This window comes from Leuresthes tenuis, unplaced genomic scaffold (genome assembly GCF_036924035.1).
Source record: "Leuresthes tenuis unplaced genomic scaffold, fLeuTen1.0.hap1 SCAF_22, whole genome shotgun sequence".
Lineage (NCBI taxonomy): Eukaryota > Metazoa > Chordata > Actinopteri > Atheriniformes > Atherinopsidae > Leuresthes > Leuresthes tenuis.
Window position 1 is genome coordinate 6,690,645 of NW_027325376.1, and position 22,817 is coordinate 6,713,461.

General features: G+C 42.3%; 2 protein-coding genes and 1 pseudogene across 2 annotated transcripts; 2 read left to right on the forward strand and 1 right to left on the reverse strand.

The window, feature by feature from the left end:
• Positions 1-2,235: 2,235 nt before the first annotated feature.
• LOC140282167 (calpain-5) lies at positions 2,236-15,437 on the reverse strand. The gene is made up of 13 exons (XM_072376742.1): positions 15,113-15,437; positions 10,246-10,421; positions 7,861-7,992; positions 7,565-7,776; positions 5,544-5,736; positions 5,270-5,463; positions 4,841-4,918; positions 4,341-4,755; positions 4,139-4,261; positions 3,859-4,055; positions 2,871-2,989; positions 2,599-2,735; positions 2,236-2,495 (listed from the first exon to the last, which is right to left on the reverse strand). Exons 2-13 carry the CDS (start codon positions 10,408-10,410, stop codon positions 2,319-2,321), a joined length of 2,142 nt encoding a protein of 713 aa, XP_072232843.1. The 5' UTR covers positions 10,411-10,421; positions 15,113-15,437; the 3' UTR covers positions 2,236-2,318.
• A 1,590-nt stretch (positions 15,438-17,027) lies between these two features.
• Positions 17,028-19,201, forward strand: cnpy4 (canopy FGF signaling regulator 4). Its single transcript, XM_072376319.1, has 6 exons — positions 17,028-17,192; positions 17,341-17,467; positions 17,699-17,795; positions 17,972-18,094; positions 18,250-18,367; positions 18,842-19,201. The coding sequence occupies exons 1-6, from the start codon at positions 17,108-17,110 to the stop codon at positions 18,949-18,951; spliced, it is 660 nt and encodes a 219-aa protein (XP_072232420.1). The 5' UTR covers positions 17,028-17,107; the 3' UTR covers positions 18,952-19,201.
• A 302-nt stretch (positions 19,202-19,503) lies between these two features.
• Positions 19,504-22,714, forward strand: LOC140281658 (zona pellucida sperm-binding protein 3-like; annotated as a pseudogene).
• Positions 22,715-22,817: the final 103 nt, after the last annotated feature.

A 22,817-nucleotide genomic window follows, 5' to 3' on the forward strand; every position in this document is an offset into this window, starting at 1 on the left:
CGCTCCTAATTGGACGACAGCCATCCACCTCTGGGAAGCGCGTGTGCACAGGAAGCATCAGGTCACGCGGTCAGATGATTTCTAAAAAGTGGCCGATGCCAAACTCTTTCACATTGCGTCCTTCTCTGCTCATGTTACATTTAAAAGTGACACGAACCGTGAATGCAACACTAACATTTACATTAACAGAAAACAGTTTTATGAAAGTATGTGCATGTCTGAAGGCAATGTATAAGCAGTACGATCTAAATAAAGGAATAAACCAACAAAAGAAAGTATTTATATGGCAAAAACACATCCACGGGTCTTAAAAACTCCTCTTGGATCACATTTTCTTCTTCAAATGCAGCTTATAGTTGTTCCACTTTCAAGAGCAACATGCGGGACGGATCCTCTTGATATACAAATGCTGGCAAATAAGAACAGATAAGGGCTGAATGAACCTTTTGTCTAACAGTGCTGTGAAGCTCCAACCACAGACGGCAATGTGGAAAAGAAAGTACACCCGCTTCAAATTCTTGGATTTTAAACATCAAGACTTAAGAAAATGTCCTTTAATAGGTCTGAAAATTAAATAAAGATTACGGATTAACAACAGCACATGACTTATTACACCATGTCATTATTAATTTAACAACTCTTCACCAAAGTGCAGGAGAAAGGTGTGGAAAAGTAAGTACACCCCTTTAACGTCTACAGGAACTAAAAGGGGAAGAAGCAGCCAGGTGCTGCTAATCATATGAAGATGATGAACTGATCTAAAGTAAGTGTGAGCACTTCTATAAAAGCAGGAGTTTGGTCAGTTTGGTAATACCAAGGAGGAAACACATCAGTATGGATCCTAAAACAACACTAAAGACGTTTGTGAACCGTAAAACTCTGTGCTTTGAAGTACATTGGCTTATCTTGTGCACGGTCCTGGGCCTGAGACTGCCCTAGAGGGTACCCGGGAGACTGAGATGACTTCTGGACTTTGTTCCCCAGCCTCGCACCACAATGTGTTGCTTTATGGTCAACTGACATTTTCGTGGGCTGTGGATGGCGTCTTTGTGGCGCCTCAGTGGTGCTGTTCACTCAATCGGTCCTCACAGTGTACTCATGATGAAAGTGTGAGTGTTTTGGAAGAATTAAAACAATGATATCACTGATAAAGTGTTATTTGATTCATTAAAATGAAGAAATCTCCCACTGAAATGAATCGTCAGAATGTGCCGTACTACAGTGTAACTGAGTTCAACAGAGTTAGGGAAGCTGAAACTTTCTTTGACCTGCGGCAGCATCCAGAGTTTTCACTCTACAGGCACCATTTTTCCATCAAAATCTTCATCTGCGTTGAACTAATTCTAGTTTCAGTGAAGATCAACTTTAGTAGCGTGTTGTTTTCACCTCCAGGAATGATCAGTCTCTGTACCTTTGTCATCCTGCGTCTGGGATCGTTTGGAGGTCTTTGGAGAATCAGAATCGAGAAATACTCGACTGTTTCACATCCAGCCAGCTGGTTGTCAGCTTCTGTGACCAAATCACCTGCCGCTCTGCAGCGCCACCGTTTATTTCAGATTGAGAAGAGGGCGACATGCTCCAAAGGAAACAAGCTTTTGCCGTTGGATTATTTTAAGACTTACCGGTACGGCTTCCTTTCCCATCCACAGACCTGGATTTACTGCCCCAGAGAAACAACTCCACTGGATTTCAACTCGCTCTCTCTCAGTTGTAACGATAAATTTCCCGTTTTAACCCACGGTTTTCGGCTTCTGCCACTTTCTAGCAACCTGTCACAACCTCTCATTTTATTCAGTTTTCAAAGGTATATTTTTGTCTGGCCAAACAAAATCTTTGGTTAAGTCTGTGTAGGTTTAACTCCACCCAAAGTTCTCTTAAGAAGATTATTATTATTTCAGTCATTCAATCTAAGATATTTATTTGTAGGAAATTAAATTTAGTATTTAAAAAAAAAAAACAGCAAAAAATGACACAATGACAATCAGAAATGTACTAAATACAGTAAAATATCATGCAAAACTGAGCTGAAGCAGCATTTTCTCTTATGTTGTTGAACTGCTGTCCAAGGAGGGATTCACGCCGGCGTGTCTGACCTGCAGATCATCTCAGAGCGTCTTTAAAAGAACAGAAACTGGATTTTTGAACTCAGATTCAGCACTGCTGAGTCTGAAATGTGAAATACAATGTGTATATTTCCTAGGGCTGTTCCAGTCTGTTTTACTTCATGTATGCGAGTTGTTTTTCCACCTGTTCGGCTGTTTGTCCATCAGCTCCCACCTGAGAGGACAGCGGTTACCAAGGCAACCACACAGATGCTGTCACAAGTCTGTGAGGCAGACACTGGAGGCGGTCTCAACATAGATGCAACCTTTGAATAATGAGCGCGACTGGCCGCCTCGCAGATCAATCACCTGACTCCGGCTCCTCTCAGATTCGTTGGTCTGGAGTCGAGCGCCTCCGAGCAGCGAGTCCCACAGCAAGCCTCTGGTCCACAGCTGCACACGCACACACACACACACACACACACACAGAGGAGTCTGACTGAGATGGTGTGCCTGTGTGTGTGCTCATCTGCCTGAGTGTAAGTGACGGTCAAACCTCCACAGAGATGTGTGTGTCGGGGTATCGTCTATAGAAGATGGTTCTGAGGTTGAATTCGGGGTTTCCCTCCTCCCTGAACACCCGCGTCCTGATGGTGTCGCTCTCACATCGCACAACAGCGTAAACATCTGGAGCTGTGGATCACAACACGAAATCCCACATGGCAAAAAGAAAGAAGGATGAGATCTCCAAGACACAAGAGACTATTTCTAAAATGTGAAATGTCCAGCTGCTTCTCTGCAGGAGGTTTATTGATGGTGCTGAGCCACCTGTCTGTTTGGGAGGGCGGAGTCCTGACGCCCTGCGGAGGTGTACTGTGGTCACCACTGCGGGCTGAGGTAGAAAACACTGGAACAAGGGGGGAGACGGCAGGTCCTCCCGCAGTTCCCTTCATGGGGAAAAAAAAGAACAAAACTAAGGAGGAGTGGACTGCCACACGAGTAGAAAAGCAGATGTGTTTGAGAAGTTTAAAGAAACGGAGAAATTCAAAGTTCCCTGGCACAGATATTTCATCTGTGGAAATATGAATATGCAGAATTTGTGGGAGAGAATAAAAAGCCGGATTAGATGACGTCTGGGAACTCTGAACATCCATCATCTGCTAACAAAAATCAAAGTTAGTCAACGACATGACTGAACAGGCGATGAGCAAACACTGAAAAAGCCTTTTTGAAATACATTCGGGCTGAACGTGACGTCATTTCAAGCTCCAGTTCTTAACTTCTGAGGGACACTGAATGCAGCATGAGATGTTTGATCCTGGAAGCTTCCTGGTTTCTATTTGAAGTCTGTTCGTAGTCACGTTTGAGCATGTTTTCTTCTATAAACGTTGTGTGACGAGAAAGCATAGAAACCCCTGGTTTGGCCTCTTATTGAAGTGGGAATTTAAGTTTCTAATTGGATGTTTAAGGCAAGTTATGGTATTTGAAAAACATCTTAAAAGCACAGTCCATGCTGCATGTTACAAATATTCTTTTTCTGGTTTATCGGGTGATGAATTCTGGATTCTGCCCCATCTTCAAAAGACACAAAAAGTATCCCCCTTTGAAACATTACTGTGATTTAAAAGCTGTGTCGTGAGTGAAATGATTTCCTTTTTGTGCCTTATTTTACATTTTACCACGAGAAATGGTTGTAAGTAAATGTACCGTCTTCCAGCTGACATCTAGCTTGACTCATTGTTTCATGAAAGACTTCATGAAACTTCATCTAATATGTGAGAATAAGAACACATTTTGTTATCTGACTTGAACATACCAGAGTCTGACATGAGCGTGGGAGAATAGACGCAGCAGGAAGCGCCCGGTGGCGCCTGGCAGGAAGGTGGTGGGCAGCACGACGTAGCGGCCCGGAGCCAGACTTCCTCTCCACGTCACACTGCGGGAGTCCATGTAGATGGAGCTGGCCGCCTGCTCCACCACACACTGCGCCCGGCTGCAGCGGTTCACCTCCACCTGGGATGACCAGGTTGCAAAGGGGATTACTTTTGTAGAACCGAAAAAGCACGTGGTCACAGTTTGCTTTGTGGACCGCTCACCTTCAGCACCTCAAAGCCGATTGGCAGGTTTTCTCCGCCTCCATTTTTCCTCCAGATCCTCCGGTCCTCCTGCTGCAGGCAGATCAGCACCTCCTCCTCTTTGCCTCGTACCTCAAACATGAACTAACAAAAAAAACAGGCCATGTGTGTTTTCAGCATTCTTTCAGCGTTCATTTCCATGAGTTTCTGCTTCAGGGTTTACCTGTGGATTGTACAAAAAGGTGTCCCTGTGGTTGATGCACCCCCCACACCGACTCCTCCTGTCCATCTGTGCCTCCCAAGCTCCATTCGCCTCTCCACCCTCATCCTGCTTTCTCGTGTTCCTCCCACTCTCATGAGGATCACAGCTTCCTCTTTTAACTCCCTTCTGTTGACTCTCCCTGAGTCGGGCTTCTTTTCGGTTCCCTCGCTGCTTGGCGTTGTTCTCACTTTGGTTCAGAGCGATGTTACCGTTGAGCACCTTGGATGGAGCTTCTCCAGAGGCGGTGGGAGCCGGAGCCCACTCCCCGTAGCACTGTGTTTCTCTCCAGTGTGAGCTGGGCCACAGCAGAGCCCTCTCCACCAACCGACACACCACCACATCTGTGAAGTAGCGACAGAAGTCCTGGAAATCCATCCTGAGTGAGAAGAAATCAGTGCGATCAGACCAAAGAAATCAGACCATCAGTGTTGTTTCTGATTTAAATGATAAAATAGTTGTACCAGAACTCCCCAACATCGCGAACAACGAGCCCCATCTTCTCCCTCTCTGCTCGACTCAGCTGCTGCCACTGCTCTGACCTGCAGGGGACGTACAATGACAAAAAGCAGAGCTTTGCGGTTAAACAGATGACACAGAACAAGAAATGTACAAGCAGTGTTTTAACTTCTGGAGAGCTTTATTGGTCCATTTTGGCCTTTTTCAGAGTTTCTCAGACTTTCGTAATGTAAACAGCAGATGTCCCCTAGTAAAACAATTCCCTAACTATTGTAAACTATCTGAAATTGTCCAGAAAAGTTGCAGTGGCATTGTAAAATGTTGTAAAGCACAATGACACTGTTAAATGTCAGCTGAGGCTTTAGTCCCAGAGCTCCCGTAAAAAGCTCTCAGCAGTCAGACATGTGGCAGAAGCCAGAAGAAAGCGCCCTCACCCCTGACTCCAGGCACCCCTCCAATCCGTGGTCCCCCATGGGTTCCTCATCCGCACCATAAAGAGTCGAAGCGTCCCGCTTGTTTTCCACAGCTTCTCCCCGAGCCGCACCTTCCTCACTGCTGTGATCCCGTAGGCGTGTCCACACACGAGCCCACAGTCCAGCACCGACTCCACAGTCTCTCCCTCAGCCGGCTGAGAAATGTGAAACAGATTTAAAACCACAACTCAACAGCATCTCAAATGTTGAAGAGTCTCAGGATAAGGGGCCATACCCGTATGGAGCAGGTGATGAGGGATTTGCGTTCGTGGACCTTAGCTAATGTCTGGAAGAGTGCTTTTCTCTGGTCGTTTTGCAGGCTGAGGGCCTCGCGATCCAGACTGAGAGGCTCCGAGACCCCACCAGTGAAGTCAGTGAGGGCCTCAGCTGTGTTTCCTCCTTCCAAGGCCTCATAGCATCCATTCAGTCTGAAAGACAAGAGTGAGCAGATGGACTGAACGTTTGATTCATTGTCGTCCATCTTCTCCATTGGCATGTTCAACTTTCTTCTTTTTCGTGTACATGGATGCAAAAAATGTAGATTATTAAGAACAGAAGAAGGAGACCCGAGTTTGCTCTCCATTTAGCCTTTTTGTTTCACTCTCAGTTCACTTCCACTCACTGTTTGACAAGGTTTAGACCCCAAATTCACTTTAGAAAAATGACAATCTCTTAATCTTGGTTTTTAACTCGGTTTGGTTTAGGAGGCCATCGTTGCTTGCCTTACATTAAACCCTCTCTATATTCTTTTTAAAGATGTGCTGAGAGTCAAAAATAAATAGATTATCAAGTCATAACTTTTTACCAGGAGACCAGTCTGCTTCATGCCACCAATGTCCCACAATGACGCATGTAATCTATAAACCATGTGTGAACCGCATTGTGTGATATTATGGGATGGTTGGTCAAATTTATTACTCTGCCAAGAACTCATCCATGGGTCAGACATTAATCATGGAGTCACTTTGACTCTGTAAATGTTTCCTTGCCTCACTGACACTGAGCACAAACACAACTATCAGATTACAAGTGTTGCTCTTGGCTTTTCAAACCAACATTTGCATCAAATTCAGCTTATCTAACCTGCTGCTGATCCTCGCCACTATATCAGAATCACAATACTTTATTGATCCCCAGGAGGAAATTCTTTTGGTACAGCTGCACCCACTTAAAGTGCATGAAAAAGGAATATAAGTATATATTATATATATAAGTATAAAATAATAAAACTAACTAAGCATATACAAAGAAAAATATATATTTATAGCAAATATTGTAAATCTAAGTAGAGAATCCACAGATAATTATATAAATACATAGTTACTACATTTGAGAAGCAAAGGTAATTACACCGTTGGTCACAAAAATTACCCCCCCAGCTCTCAACTAAGTAGCACATTGGTTTTGACTGACAAATACTGTATTAGTGCAGCTTTCAAACTAGTTTTCCAGGCCACAGATAGAGTTGTTGCAAGATCAAGATTATTAATCCCTTTGAATTTCAAGGTTTTTGTGAGGGAAAAAAAAATGTAATGCCTTTAAAAGGTATTCCTCACTCATTCAATGGGAATTTATAAATATATGCTAATCTGGCCTGCTGTACATCTGCACTCATCAGCTGCTGACACTGACCTTCTCTGGCTCTGCTACACTAAGCAATGACTAACGCCAGCACTAAGGTCATTCAGCCATATCTTTGAACCAGAAAGTGATTAGCAAGAAGCTTAAAGGAATAAGACAAGGTCAGCAGCAAATGGAAAGTACTGGAATGGTAAAACATTTCCTTTCTGTGGCTTTCAATTATCTGCAGCTGCTAACACTTAGAAGCAGGAGGAAATTAGGAGTTCCTTGACCGGCAGCTCTTGGCTTCTGGTCCTTTGGTCAGCTGCCACAGCTCCTTGCTTCAAAGCAGAAATCATTGGCCATAGCACTGGTAGCACTGCTCATGGTATTATAACAACGTTAAAAACTTGATTTTTAGCAGAGGGGGACTGTCATCATTGTCCTGAGAATAAGAGAAATCTACAAGCGACTGAAGCCCTCATGAGGTAGCTACATGAGTGACAGGAAATCAGAGTGTGTCCCGGAGCTCCTGACAGGATTACAAAGAGGAACAGAAGTGTTATCAGTAGACGAGTAGTGGCGACTGACCTAGTCTCCGTGAGGAACTTAAGAAAGCTCCTCATAAGAATGGTCACGATAGGAAACTCTGCTTGTCCATCAGACACTGTTTCATTGTTTTCTGGTGCGACTCACTTGGCGTAAGCTTTCTCCAGCAGGGCGCTCCAAAACTCTCTTGGCGTCGCAGAGCGGCAGAAGAGCAGCACCCCGTCCCCGCTGACTGGCAGACGGTCATCCACCACAACATCCATCCAGCGACCAAGGCGCCAGAAGCGGAAATGGAAGATTCCTGCGTACAGATCGAGACGCTTTGGGTTCCATTCCTGATCCACGTGGTCGGGAATAACCTGAAAGGGACACAAAAAAAATAAAGACAAGCTTCAAGGCAAAGTGGGGAGAAACTGGGAACTTAAAAGGATGACAGACACAACCTTCTTCCACAGCAATGGCTCAGACGCTAGGCAGGAAATAGCTGCCACCATCCAGCAGTTACCCAGACTGCCTTGGTGCAAGTCACGAGTGCTGATGCCGTCCACGAACAGACGAGGGTCTTTACATATTTCCTAAAGTATCATCAACAGAAGAAGGGAGACCAAGTTCAAAAGAAAAAAATACGTTAAACTTGAATTAGTTGTTCAAACGACATCAGGCTGCTGTTACTCTGTGGGACTTTTAAGCTTTAAGCAGACATGAAGCAACACTCATTCATTCATATGGATAGAAATAAATGAGACTGAAGGGTCTGAGTCTGAGGGTCCCACCATGTTTCTGGAACTGCTCTGCTTCACCGTCCGCTTTTAAAACTCGATTTCCAACCTCAGTGAGACTCAGTTTCTTTGTTTGATCTTATTTGTTTTCTTTGTTTGATCTTATTTGTTTTATTTGGTCTTATTGCGTTAAATTTTTGTTGATCTTATGCCGTGTTTATATATATATATATATATATATATATATATATATGTGTGATGTTTTTATCTGCTTTAGTTTTTAATATTCAGTTATGTGCAGCACTTTGTTTCAGCTGTGGTTGTTTTAAAGTGCTTTATAAATAAAGTTGGTTGGTGTTTGCATGATTTAGCACGAGTGTGACTTAGAGACTGTCTCCGAACAGCTATTCCTTGTGTTGGTGTCATTATTAATAATAAAGGATAACTAAGGTTGACCAGTGCTGCGGTTGTCTGAGCTATTGCTGTTGTTAATGCTTTGTGATCAAATCCACCATCATCCGTTCCAACTCAGCCTAACTAGCTTCAACCAATCAGCATTCCACTTACATGCGGCGTCATCACTCGCGGCTACTTGTTGTTTTTTTGGGGGACTTCACGAACACCCATCTGCATTGGTTGAATACCTAAAATACTTCACTCTGCGTGGGCTGAGAGCGCCGCAGACGGAAACCAACAGGCACTGATATCAGAGAACCAAAACATGTTGGCCTTTAAACCAAAACAACAAGCTTGAACATAAAGAAGTAGCTGAAGTACAGCTGACTTGGGTACTAATCACCAGCATGCTCATCTCTAGAAGAAACACCTCCACATTTGACGTGAATATTAGTTATTGCAGGTTCAAAAACACTTGCAGTGATGTGGAACAAACTGTGTCACTGTTACTGACAGCAGCAGTTAGTATCATCAGATAGTTTTATGAGGCCTGCAAGGTGATTCAGAGTGTCAGAACACCGCTGAGTGGACAGATCCTGTCCATGTGGACCGGGTGATATCAGGGTCAGGTAACTGTAGAAGTGCTTAACGCACTTAAACATACGCAGAAAGACACATTCGGAGGTCATAACCTCCTTTGCTGTAACTCGAGAAAAGATACCGACCATCTCTAAGATGGATGATGTTATGTTCAAGTGCAGATTAGGCCACCTAGAGAGTGAACTGGACAGTTATGATTGCAAATAAGTGAGTTTAGTGAGTGTGTGTGTGTTCATCAGGTAAGTCAGATGACAGATGTCACTTCATCATTCAACTCCCTGCTGAGACACATTTAAAAATACCATTTGAAACGCAATATCATTAACCCCTTCTCTTCAGCCCTGCAGACTATTAGCAGACTAATCACCATTTGGGTTTTACATTAAGTGCAGCAGGTACACAAACTGAACGAAACTATTGATCCTGATGGGAAACACCAGGTACTGCTGATCCTTACATGTGCTGAAATAAGCCAAATTTCATCAGTAAAATGTATCAGATAGGACATAAATAATCAGTCACATCTGAAACACCTACTGTTAACATAAGATATTCATTCTTAGTTGTTGAATAATTTCCTTTTAAGCCCTCACACCATCAGATCTGTATTCTGTCCAGCTGCGCTGGACAATAATACCTTTGACCTTGAATCTAAACCTCAGGTTTCACTGCTTTTATTTAAGTCCACATGGCTCAGCGTAGCTGCAATTTACACCTACAAGTAAAGACAACTACACCCATCACAACACTGTGCTAAAAACACCTGGGCTATTTACATCGGATGGTGCTTTTTGTAAGCCCAACTGTACGCACTCACACACACATGATCACACCAATATAGCCCTCCATCAGCAACTCTCTTCCTCAGGGGTAAGGTTTCACTGCCTGACGCCACTCTAATTATAGAAAGTGCCTTAATTAATCCAATCTGTTGAAATGTAACATGTTGAGGCACCTATTAAATTTAGATTAGAGAGGAGAGGCAACATATTTATAACTTTGCAGTTGTTTGAACTGCTTTTAGTTATTTATTTATAAGAAAAGCATCAAGTGAGTTGAGTTTAGACGGAGAGTCTGTTACTTTAGGAGCTTTTTACTCTTCGTCGAACTCACCCTTGGCCTCTTCCACGTCAGTCCTGGCGGGGGTGCCCTCTTGTAAAAGAGGGACTGGTCGGTGGCAGGGAAGAGAGGGTCCTTGAAGAGGGCGCCGCGACGCAGGCAGGCCCGTCTCAGCTTGTGGAAGCTCTGGCCTTGGAAGTCAGTCACTTGCTCCAGCATTCTGGTTGGGCCTAGAGAGATGGAAAGAAAATGGTAAATGAGACAGATGAATGGCTCATATGGAGAAAGCTAAATCACTGGATGGATCAAAGGACATGATGTGAGAAGGTGGAGCCATGCTCTGTTAAAGCAGTAGATAAATAGAGCTTATCCCAGTGGTCACAGAAAGAGAAATGGAGTACACCCTGGAGAGGTTGTCAGTCAATCAAAGGGTTCTCAAACGTCATGAAAAGTCACTTTGTTTTGACTAGATGAATGTAATAAGCACTGACATTTAGCAGCTGTAAACCTGAGCTTTAACAGTACAATATTACATCAAAATGCAATATACAGTAAAACATTTGAGATGTCTGTTTCTTCTTGATATTCTGGGGTCAAGACTTGTCACCTAAACCTATTCAAATAATGACTGAGAATAAAAGTAAATATGATAATAATCAGAGGTTCAAACATATTCTATGGACGTCTATCGACACACTTAGAAGAAAATGAGTGCAACCCAAAAAAAAAAAGTTCAGTTTCTAAACGACAAATATTGCAATTTCTTTCATGCACATGCACTGGATGCCTTTTTTTTTGCGTGTTTTTGTACAAAAGATTTTTTAGACCATTCTGAAATTAGATTGAGACATGAGTTATCCTGAAATGGAAGCTATAACAGCACATTTGTGGATGATATTTAGCTCCAGAGGATTTCCAACATTTGTCCAGCTCGAAAAGGAGAAGAATGAGAAGGAAAAGACAAGTTAGCTAGCTAGCTTTAGCCGCTATTGCTAACTCTGTGGTAGTAGTGCAGTGTATCAGCAAAAAGCTGCATGGCGTCCTCACTTACTGTCCCATAAACTCATATTAGGAATATATCTGAGTATGAACCACATACTGAGCTGACACTGAATGGATCTGAAACTGAAGCTTTAATATGGCTTTTTAAAGTAACGCTTGATAATTTGGTTAATATTTTGCTTTCTTGCTGCCTCTACAGTGGTGGGATGGCCGTCCTGTACATGTACAGCACGTGTGCATTTAAATTCATGTACTCTTGACACATGAATTTGTTGTCATGTGGAAGACGCCACAAAGACACTATCAGAAGCCCACGTGAATATCAAGAGACTGTAAAGAAAAACAGTGTGGCGTGGAGCAGGAAACCAAAGTCATGGACATAGTTTTAAGGTTAACAAACTTCACTGGAGTGGCTTTCAGTCACTTTGGATAGAAGCATATGCTAAATGACTTAATCTACATATAAAATCAGAATATATTATTGGTATTTTGTGTTCTCGTAAATCAGATATAAGTCACTTCAACCTGGTAGGCTAATGAGAACATCTCCCACAATGTTTTACTCCACAGCTGAAGCTATAAAACAAACAAAAAACAAAGCAATAAAACATTTTGCTGGGAGACAGTTTTGCTTTCAGACACAATTAATGTTGTGCCAATAATTCAGCCCGTAGAAATGATTTTATTCAAATACATCTGTTGAAACTAAACCCAATGACCTCATTCAAGTGTTGAAGGTCAAAGGTCAACAAAGGTAAATGTTTTACATTGTTCATCAGAATGCATACAGGGAATTGTTTGTAATGTCTGAGAAAAACTGCACATGCTTTTTTTCTGTCTATCTGCATGGCGGCATACTGGCTCCTGGTTGAAGTAGTGTGTGTGTTTGAGGAGGCAGCATTAACACAGCAGTAAGGTAATGACACCGTTTTAGTCATGGTGCCTGAGTCAGCATCGTGTGTGTATGTGAGCGTCAGCTGGAATGCGTGTGTGTACCATGGCAGGGTCAAATGCTGTGCAAAGGAAAAACTCACACCGTGCAGGTGCTGCTGCTTGCAGATGCTTCACAGGTCAGCGTGATCAATTATCAGTGGGATTTAGTTTTTCTTGTATCAGATTAAAGCAGAGGGACACACAAACGGGGGGAATGGGACGCATGAAGTTAACACACTTAGTGTGTAGTTGCAGTTATCTGCGGATGTTTTGGGGTTGATAAAGTTGGATTAGTTAGTTTTTTAACTTCCACAATGAGGAAAAAGCAAAGGAAAAATATTTCTTTGTATTTTTTTAATTTCCTTGGACCAATAATAATCATAGTCAGCGTCACTTTTAGTGATGTCATAACACATACTTTCTTTTAGCAGTACATACATGAACCGATATTTAGAGATAGTTTAGATAGGTTCACTTCCACAAAGTCCCAGGCTGCTGGGGGAGCTCCCATCATGCACCTCTCCTCCCTTTGCTCTCTTTACTCTCCGTGTGCATATGACATTATTGTTGTCATTAACTTGTGTTTCTCTTTCTCAGCAGGTATCCCTGCTCTGGTGTTACGGTGCTTGTTGTCCCCTCTTTCCTGCCCTCTCAGCTGATCGACGCAGATCGCCGCCCTTTCTGAGTCTGGTTCTGGTTCTGATGGAGGTTTTTTGTTGTTGAAAGGGAGTTATTTTCTTTCCACGCTCCGGACGAGAGATTAAATCGAAGAGAAGTTTCTGTGCAATCTGTTGGTTTCCTTAGCTAGGCTACTTTTTTTAAATTGGCTTTGTATGTATAAATTGGACTAATTTGGAATTGAATGAATTGGATTTGATTATATTACAATGAATTTGATTATAATTGGCTTGAATTGGACCATATCTTTGAAGTGTCTTGTGATAACTTTTGGTGTAATTTGGTGTTATATAAATAAAATTTAACTGAAATAATCTTTGATAAAAGTGAAGTACAGTCAGTGAAAATGTGCCAAATAGAGCAGGATTTAACCTTTGATGTTGCCTCAGTCTTTCTGGATGAAGGTCTAGCACCTTATTACTGTTTCCTCACAGTTTTTCCGATAACCTCTTTCACATATCTTTTCAAGCCAGGACAGATGTGCCTTTGTTGCGCATGTTTAAAAGTCGATCCACAGCTGGTACGTCTCTGAGTCGGCAGGGGAGGCAGAAACAGACATCAAGCCAACTAGGCTGCCGTCACTGAGATGATTCCACAACGCTGACTTGATGTGTGTACGGGCACAGTGTTGCAAGGCTGATCTACATCAAGAATTACCGTTTCGTTTGGACCCCTCTCTGTCAAAGCAGGACACATAAGGTTTCCACACGGCGTCAGATCCCTGCAGCAACATCAGATGCAGAGAGTGAAAGCTCTGATGTCAGTTTGAAGTTGATTCTTATGAACAAGCAACGAAATAGGCTGGAGGGGATGTGGCAGAAAGTCACAGGACTTTGAATTATGAGAAGTGAGTTCAAGACAACAGTTTGTGTTGTGGAAGATTGTGGAGGACCTAAATGCTGAACACAGCACTCAGGTGGCCAAAGAAACCAAAAGCATGGCCGAGCTGTGAAACCATGAACTGGAAACATGGAAAACAAAAAGACTAAATAGCAGAACAAACCAGATGGGAGGGCAGGTGGGGGAGAAATACCAGACGAGCAGGGAGCAGAACTGATCAATGATGAGAGTAACAGCGAGAGACAACCACAGGAGCAAAAATACTGTGGGGAACCAATGAGTGAGTGACTGCAGCTGTGACAGGAGCAGGACCAAACAGGCGAACTGAGGAAAACTACTGGTGAGGACGTGAAAATGACCAAAAACTATAAACTAAACCGAGATCAGAACAGATCTGAGGTAAGACAAGACTAAGACCACATAAAAGAGAGACCAGAAGCAAAAAGTAGCGTCAAGAATAGACTAATACAGACAGAGAATGAATCCCAATTTAAACTCATAACTAAAATACTAAAAACACAAACAAGAGTCAAACAAAACAGGGGAAAAAAACAAGGAAATCTAACTCAAAGTCACAAAATAAACCACAAACCCAGACAGTTTGGGAGCGTTAATATTTCACCCTGTGTTTAGTTTGGTTCAGGCACCAAAACTCTGAGCTAAATACATCACTTTAGACATCAGTCAGCTGTGTTTGATGGCCTCTCTTCACATTTAAAGGCTTCCCTCGGAGCTCGTAAGTGACACTCGAAGACCTGACAAAACAATATAACTCCGGTGGCTGTGATAACTCACCACAAAACCTACCGGTGTTTTGGGAAATTTTACCCTATATTATTGGAGTGATAACCATGGATAACTGTCATTTAAAGAGCTGAGAACATCGTAAGTATACGCTATGCCTGCTTTTATTGGCCCCACCTGTTCAAAACTTTTAGTTATATTTTAATACCAAATAAACAGTTACATGCATGTCTGCTTTGTTGCAGGATTATTTAAACGGTCACAAATTTCTTTGTAGTTTAAATGTCAATTTAATCCAGATCTGGATCCAGGATTTTATGTGGCTGTATAATGAGTTTGCTGCTGGATAATTAGACTAATAAAAGTTGTAAGCCAAATGTACCACATGGGACAATAAATGTTGAAATTACACATGCAGCAAAGAGTTTGCTGTCGGTTTACGTGGTTTAAAGAGTCAAAACGTTAGATGGAGTTTACTTCTATTTGATAATTTATAAAGTAAAAAACAAGCAAAACAAACCCACAAAAATGTGCTGATATGTTTGCAGCAAACCTCAGTCTTTAAGCCATTTTCAATAATTAATCAACTATAATTAACTATGCATTACACTGTATATACATTACTGACGTGGAAACAAGCACGAGGCACTTAGTGTGCAGCTGAACATGACATCATCAAATGTAAACTGTAGATCAGTTTATGTTGGATAATGTACCTTTTTACCTTGTGGTCACAACAGAGGTCCGTCCACTTGTTCTTTTCAGATGTTAAGGAGTGCTTGAGGATATCCTTTTTAGAGCCCTCCTCTCGGAATCTGTCACAAAAAACCAGGCAGCATTTGTCAGCTCTTGTTCGTCTTTGAACCAGCTGTTAAATGCCGGCTGGCTGCCTCCACAAAGACTCTTTCTTCTTCTGTCCTCTGAGTCTGTCAGGGGCGTTTGTGGCATCTCCGCCGGGTTCTTAACTCTGCGTCCTCTTTTGTTTCACTGGACCTGGATGTCAAAAATGAAGCGTGAGAGCAGAGCGTGGTGTGAGTGCCGGAGGTCTCCTTACACCATCTCTTGTGACGGTGTATCATCTCAGCGTGTGTTTATGTAACAGCCTCTAAAGCTGATGTGTGTGTGTGTGTGTGCCGGTGTAACTTTATCTGCCTCCTCACAGACAATAGACAGACAGTCACCACACTGAGTGACACAACAAACGATTATAAACAGGGAGAGCCTCACACCCGGGAAATCTACGGTTACTGCAGTTATTCTTGAGTTTCAGACACTTAATCCTACGACACCAACTGCTCAACTGCAGGACAACACAAACAAACGTGTCTCCAAAGAGACCATGTGTCTTCTTCTGCTCTTCTGTGTGGTGGGTCAGTCTCTCATCCTTTCCTTTCTGTCTTCATTTTCTGTCTCTTTTTCTCCTTCTTTTCCTCACAGACTCCTGTCATATGTGCTGTCCCTGACACCTGAGAAACCAAGAGGCAAGTGCCCTCTGATTTAACTACGTCACTGCTGAATATCAAGCTAATTATTGTGGTCAGTTTGTAGCAACAGCTCAGTGCTGACTGACCCTTGTTAAAATTAACTTCAGACTGGGCTTATTAAAGAAACGTATCAAGGGACAAAGTGGGAAATCTACAAAGAAAACTGACAGGTTGCTGATATAGAAATACTTGAATAAAATAGCCTCAAAAGCATTTAAAATAACTTAGATCGTACACCGTATAAAAACAGATTGTGCTTTTCTTAGATTCCTATTTTAATCTGAGTCAGAACATCTATGTGGCCATGTGCAGAGAAAGAAGTATCCTTCGACTTCACAGATTTACCCATAAATTCATATATGGAATAAAAAGGATGACTTTAAAGATATCAATACTTTATTCATGTACTTCTATGTGACCAGCCAGTAGATTTAAACTCCAGATCATAAAAATCTGGCATTTTTTTGTATGCAAATAATAACATAAAAACTTAACCTAGGTGACAGATTTATTTTAGAGTACAGATAAATAATCCATCTTCTATACCGTCAATCCGTTAATCGGGTAGCGGGTGGGCTGGAGCCTATCCCAGCAGTCCAGATAAATAATCCTTCTTCACATTTTTTCCTCTTGTATATATAGCCATGGTTTCATAAAATGTACGGACATGCATCAAACATGCATCCTTTATAAAACGTGGGTTAAAAATGTGCAGTTTTCTGTGTAAAAATACAGAATATATTTCAGCAGAAACCCTCTGCTACAACAGAGACAGAATCAGCTGCACAATAAAATATCTAAAAAGTATCAGTACTTTCTGTTCGTCTTTTATTAATTATTATCTACGCTTTTATCTTACTTTTATTCTCTTGTATTGTCTGTTTTTATCTTTGTCTTTAGGTTTTTGCACATATTCATGTGTTGTGTCGTCCAGTGTAAAGCTTATTGAGTGTAAATGTAATTATATATGCTATGTTAATAAAACATTAACATCTGTATCTACGTCTTATGACTGTCTAGCTGTTGTTTAACTAAACGTTTGTTTTTTATTCTTTTGTAAACGAGACATTTTTCTGTTCTTCTATCCAGAGTAGACACATCACTCATCGACTAGTCGCGTCTGTTCTGCCCACAGTGCGCATGCGTGGAAGCAATGCCGATGTGGCTGAAAACTAACACCAAACGTTCAGCTTTTTTTTTTAGTTAGTTTGACCGTTTTAAAGCAAATAGCCGCCATGAAATGTTTTATCCTGGCTTTTTTCTGCGTATTCAGCTTCGTTTCAGCAGATGAAGATGAAAGACTACCGAATAATTGCGAAGGTAAGACGAGTAAAGTGACCCCAGGACGTTTCCAGCTGTTTGTTCACAGATGTATATGTGCCATCTGAACGGCCAGCGTGTCATGTTTAACCTGTCTTTAAATGTAAAAAGAAAGAAGCCTTTAAAGTCGTACTTTGCGCTCTTTCAGTGTGTAAGTTTCTGACCGTTGAGCTGCAGGAAGCTTTGGAAAAAACTGGTCGCTCCAAAGAAGTCCTGGAGGTTGGAGAAGTGCTGGACACAGGCAAGAGAAGAAGAAAGATCAAATACAACACCTCGTAAGTTATTCTGACCTCACGAGACAAACTGATTCTGTAGTGGGCTGAGCACGCTTCTATTCTAATATTTTCTGAGGAAAACTCATGACACGAACTGAGGAACTTCTGGGTGAGCTGAGCTCTGGTTAAAACCTCTGGATGCTCACTGTTGCTTAAGCTTCTGGAGGAGCCCACAGATGGGACTTTTGAGGTGTCAGAGGCCGGTGTTTAAACCTGTGTGTTTAAATTCAGGGAAACTCGTCTGACTGAGGCGGTGGACAACATATGTGAGGGCATCCTGCAGTATAATGTTCATGCTGAGAGACCCGGAAGCCTCAGATATGCAAAGGTAGGATTCCTTCTTATCAAATGTCTGCTTTTAACACATTTAAAAGCTCACTATTTACTCAGTCTGGAATGAAACCTAAGCAGGGACTCAATGAGTTCAGTGTTTAAAGTCGGATCTATGTGTGTTTAAGAGTCTAATTTTCTTCTTCTCGTCTATTTGAATATTTGTGTCTGCAGGGTTCCAGTCAGACCATGACGACTCTGAAGAATCTGGTCCACAAAGGAGTTAAGGTGGACTTGGGCCTGCCGTTTGAGCTGTGGGACGAGCCCTCGGCGGAGGTGTCAGCCATGAAAAAACAGGTAGGAGAGCAAATCTGTGCCTGTACCTGTTTTACATGTTGAAACTCAACCAGTTTTCAGTGTTTCGTCAGAATTTGATATCATGTAGTGAAAACCAGGAGTAGGAATATCCATTGATATGAACTCTCAGACAAGTGTGTGTGTCGTGTGTTCAGTGTGAGACGATGCTGGAGCAGTATGAGGACGTGGTGGAGGACTGGTACTTCCACCACCAGGACCAGAGGCTGGAGAGCTTCCTGTGTGAGAACCACGTCCTCAAGACGTCAGAGCGAGGTATGAGGCTGCGTAAAAGCTACTTTACTGTTGGTTTATTTTAGCCCCGAGAGTCTAAAATAGAGGAGAAGTGAATTGTGTGCACAGGGCGATTTCTCGACCACTTGTACACAACCTGAAATGCAACATAGTGAACGAATACATCCACCCACTTAAAAGCACATTGTTTAATTTCAAACGTAACCCTTCAGGTGGGATCGGATCTGAGTGCTTCAGGTGTGCACACTGCTTGTTTAAATGGTGTGCAGGCTGCCAGTAACACGCCTCTATGTTGTGTCCTGGTTTGTTGTTGCATTTTATCGAGCAAGCAACAGAGTATAACCGCTGGTAGATTCGGAGAATACTATAAAATATTTGCACGTAAAGTCACTGAAATCTGAACACGACAACTGAAGGAAGCCCAAACTTCTCTTTGTAAAGTGGCTTCGACCTCCTCCTCCATAAGTGTGTGTTTTTCTTCTCTGCCTCCCCCAGAATGTCTGAAAGAGGTGTGGAAAGGAGCCGACACGAGCAACAAGGCAGAGGCTGAGGAGGCAGCGAGCACAAAGGAGGAGGGAAAGACGCATGATGGTGGAGAACTTTGAGGGAAACGCTTCTAAACGACAACACTTACACCTCAGCTGTAGATTGTGGCTGCATATCAGTGAAAGTATGCGTTGAAACACGTTTTCAGCAGACTTCTGGGAACTTGACTCTGATGCATCTCTGCAAGAAGTTACATTGACATATTTTAGCTTTTAAATGGAGGACATTTAATCCAGTTTGATGCTGAACTTCTGCAGCTTTCACAGCTCTGTATCGAGTCTGTAAGCCTCATGAGACGGCTTCAGTTTTACTTGTTCTTTTTATGCAAAAATTATCAGTATTTTTTACACAAAACCGCAGTACCAAGATGCAATATGTACAGATTTTTATGTGTGAATAAAGTGCTTTTTTACCATATTGTTGTTGCTCATATTTGAGCATGTTTGTTTTGTTTTTTTTTTAATTAAAGGAAACGTCTCATAATAAGAAAACAGACCTGTGTTACAGTGATGCTGTTGGTCAATAATCACGGCTGATTGGCCTCAGGTGTGTTCCTCCTGGCTCTCACAGACGAACCTTAACAGAAAAGCAGCTGTTAAAGGACCAAAACAATGCCTCTTGTTTGCATTTACAAGCTATTTGCTCTTTATATCCTGTCTAAATTAGTGACAGTCAAGAGCTGCACTTATCAATCCAAACCTGAAATGTCTCCAGGACAGCATCGAAGTTAAGATTAGAGACAATTTGTTTGACGCCAGCCTTCCTTTGGAGCCCACACGATGGAGGCTTGGACCTCCCGGTGCTGCAGAAGACGGCTGCCCAGCCAGCCTGTCTTCTGACGGCGAGTTCGTCATCAGAGCTCCGCTGGCTGGGAGCAAAGTGATGGTCGGTGAGCCTCTGATCCGAAGATGGATCACAGCTGCTTAATGCTGCCACCTTGTGGTTACACCTGGTGGTGCTTTGTGTGTCCTTCAGTTCACAGAGTGCTGCGCTTTACCTGCTGCTCTTCTTTCCTCCATCATCACATGGTAACACGTTTCAGACGGTGCAGCCATTCCTGTGCTGTGTCAATATAAAAGGTGCACAGGCAACACGGCCTTTACAGCTTTATACAGTAGAGGGGGGGCAGCCATGAGAAAAGAGTTTAGTTCTGAGATGCTTCAGCAGAAACATAGTCTTTAATTCTCAGTGTTGACATTGGAACAGACAGAAGTTAAAAATCAACCCAAAAGGTAACGACGAGCAAAGAAAGATCATCTAAAACCTGTGTCATGTGATCAGTCTTTGTTCCTCTTCTTAGCGTAGAAGGGTTTTGCTTGTTTGCAACAGCAGAGGTATATTTATAATGATCTGGTTTTAGTGCAGGTTCCCCACGTTTCAGCTGTTTAAGTTGAGCAACTAGAACAAACCCATGAAGCTTGAACACTAGCAGGGTTCAGTCAGATTACCTGTCAGTCAGTGAGTTGTGTGGTTTTTATTGATTTCATTGGATTACGAAAAACTTTCCGATTTACTTCTGTTGAAACGTTGAAAGTTTTCTCCTTGAGCTAATAAAATGGAAACTGCTGGCACATAGTTTTAGTGTGTATTCCCTCCACAGCGTGAGAAGCTGTTCTATTTGACATGTGCATGATGCTCATTTTTCTGTGATTTAATTACATTTAATCCATTATTACAGAACCAAGTGAAGCTTTAAAACTAATAATCGTTCTTCTGTGTCATTAACTGAGTAACATAACTTCATTTCTGGAGCACAAAGCTGGGATGGAAGTGGTTTCTTGGTATTTGTGGTTGTAAAAAGCTCTCTTCCTACCCACAGGAGGCACACGGTGAGCAGTGGAGCGCTGAGCCCGACCTGGACTCAACCCGTCCAGTCGGCCCATCTCAACCTCAATTTCCACCTCAGGCTCATGACAAGTGGGTTTGTTTCAGCATGGTTCACCTAAAAAAAAAAACAGTTGTTAATCTGACACAGTATCTGGAAAAATGAAGCAAAACACTTGTAAACCAGGTTGAAGTTCGGTAGAAATCCGCTGTGGAAATTAACTTGTTTTATTTGAGCTGAAAGAAAATCTTACATTAAGTCAATAAAATAATATTCCAGTTTTACAGTACACTCAAGAGATTTGTGTTCTTTGCATAAATACCTGTATTTCTGCCACATTTTAACGTAAATAATACCTTTTATGTGAACGTGATGTGTAAAAACTATTTGGTATCGCCATAAAACCGCTTGTCTGATTCATCTTGTTAAAACCCAAAATGCTGAGCAGGAGCCCAGTGTTGGGAAAAATCTAAAAGCTTTGAATTAAGTATAAATGCCTTTTCCCTGAATGATCCACTACATGCTCAAATATCGAGAGACACAGTTGTTTTTTCAGGTGTGTTTTCTCTGTCAGATGACTGGAGTCGAGAGAGAAGCTCAACCATTTACTTCATGGGTGAAATGGTCAACACTGAGGCCTCGGTGGACCATGATCATCATCCTCCCCTCCGTCTGTATGTGGGCGACTGTGTGGCCACTCTGACCCCTGATGTGGATTCTGACCCCAGATATCCCTTCATAGACCACCAGGGGTGAGTCCTGCATCTCAACTGTCTACAGTAGTTCCTCCACTTTATCTTCCAAATGAAAACCACTTCCTGCTGCCATAAATCCATCCAGTCCCTGTATCCCATTATTTTCACATGCTAATAAAAGCTGTGTTGAATCTGATAAGGATTTGCCTGCTCCTTGCAGATGTTTTACAGACTCCCAGTTGAGCGGCTCCAGTTCGCGTTTCCTGCCCCGAGTCCGGAACAAACTCCTCCAGATTCAGCTGGAGCCTTTCCTCTTCCATCAGGACCACAGACACACTGTCAGTGCCAAACCTGCCACTTTCTCCTCTTCGTTTCTGCAAGGAACAAAATGCTTGAGCCTGCTTCTTATTTTCTCCTGCAGATCTACGTCACGTGTCACCTGGAAGCTGTGCCCATTTCAAAGGGGGGCCCAGAGAAAAAGGCCTGTTCTTTTATAAGTGGGAGGTCGGTATTTGGAAGTTCAAGCTGAATTTATTCTCCAATAAACATGTGAGCATTATTTATTTCCTGTCAGGTGGAAGTCGGTGGATGGCGGCGATCATGTGTGTGAGAGATGGCCTACAGTAGTGGTGGCGAGTTCGACCACGAGAGGGTGCAGAGGAGTAACAGAGGGCCCGCAAACATGGTGTAACTTGTGTTGTGTTCAGTTCTGAAGATATAAAAGTTGCAGTTTAAGATATGATTACCAGATTATTAACTCAGATGTTGTATTCTTGCAGAGCTGCAGAGGAAAACCACTTTGGGTCCACTCGTATTTCGGCCAGAACATGTTGACAACCATGAAGATCAATAAGGAATGTGAATTTAATAAAGACGAGAAAAAAAAGGGGACAGACGAGGACTTTGTTACATGACTTTCAGCCTCTTTTGGTTTATTTGCTTTTGAAACTTGATGCACTAGCGTGATGTAATCTGTTAAGATATTGGATATTTACACAACCAGATCCTTATCTAACAGTAAATGGATAAACGATTTCCAGATGTAATGATGTAATGATACAAATGCAGACAGATATGTAGAAATCAATTTTGTTTTCGCTCACGGCTTAATGCAGCTGCTGGTGATGCGTTCTTGTTTAAAACCTTTACCGCTGGGCATCAGACAATAATTACCCAAATCCAATCTGTACAGCCTGATTACTCTATTAGGACGCTGTCATCACTGTGCCACTTGTTCCAGGTGATGAGAGAAGTCATATTATCCAGTGCGAAGCGCTGTGTAATGGCTGTGAGAGCACTTAGAGGATTGGAAGGTGTTTATTCTTTTCATAACGGGACTTACTCATCTGAAATGTGTTGTATACAGCTTCATTTGAGAAATCTCTTCAAAGAAACCATGTCAAGA

Coding starts and splice junctions, on each gene's coding strand:
- LOC140282167 (XM_072376742.1), bottom strand. CDS start 10,410: ATGCTGGAGCAAGTGACTGACTTCCAAGGCCAGAGCTTCCACAAGCTG. Junction 5,464..5,543: donor TCATCACCTGCTCCATACGG/GTATGGCCCCTT, acceptor CACATTTCTCAG/CCGGCTGAGGGAGAGACTGT. Junction 2,736..2,870: donor CCGCCCTCCCAAACAGACAG/GTGGCTCAGCAC, acceptor TGTGATCCACAG/CTCCAGATGTTTACGCTGTT.
- cnpy4 (XM_072376319.1), top strand. CDS start 17,108: ATGAAATGTTTTATCCTGGCTTTTTTCTGCGTATTCAGCTTCGTTTCA. Junction 17,468..17,698: donor AAGATCAAATACAACACCTC/GTAAGTTATTCT, acceptor GTTTAAATTCAG/GGAAACTCGTCTGACTGAGG. Junction 18,368..18,841: donor CCTCAAGACGTCAGAGCGAG/GTATGAGGCTGC, acceptor TGCCTCCCCCAG/AATGTCTGAAAGAGGTGTGG.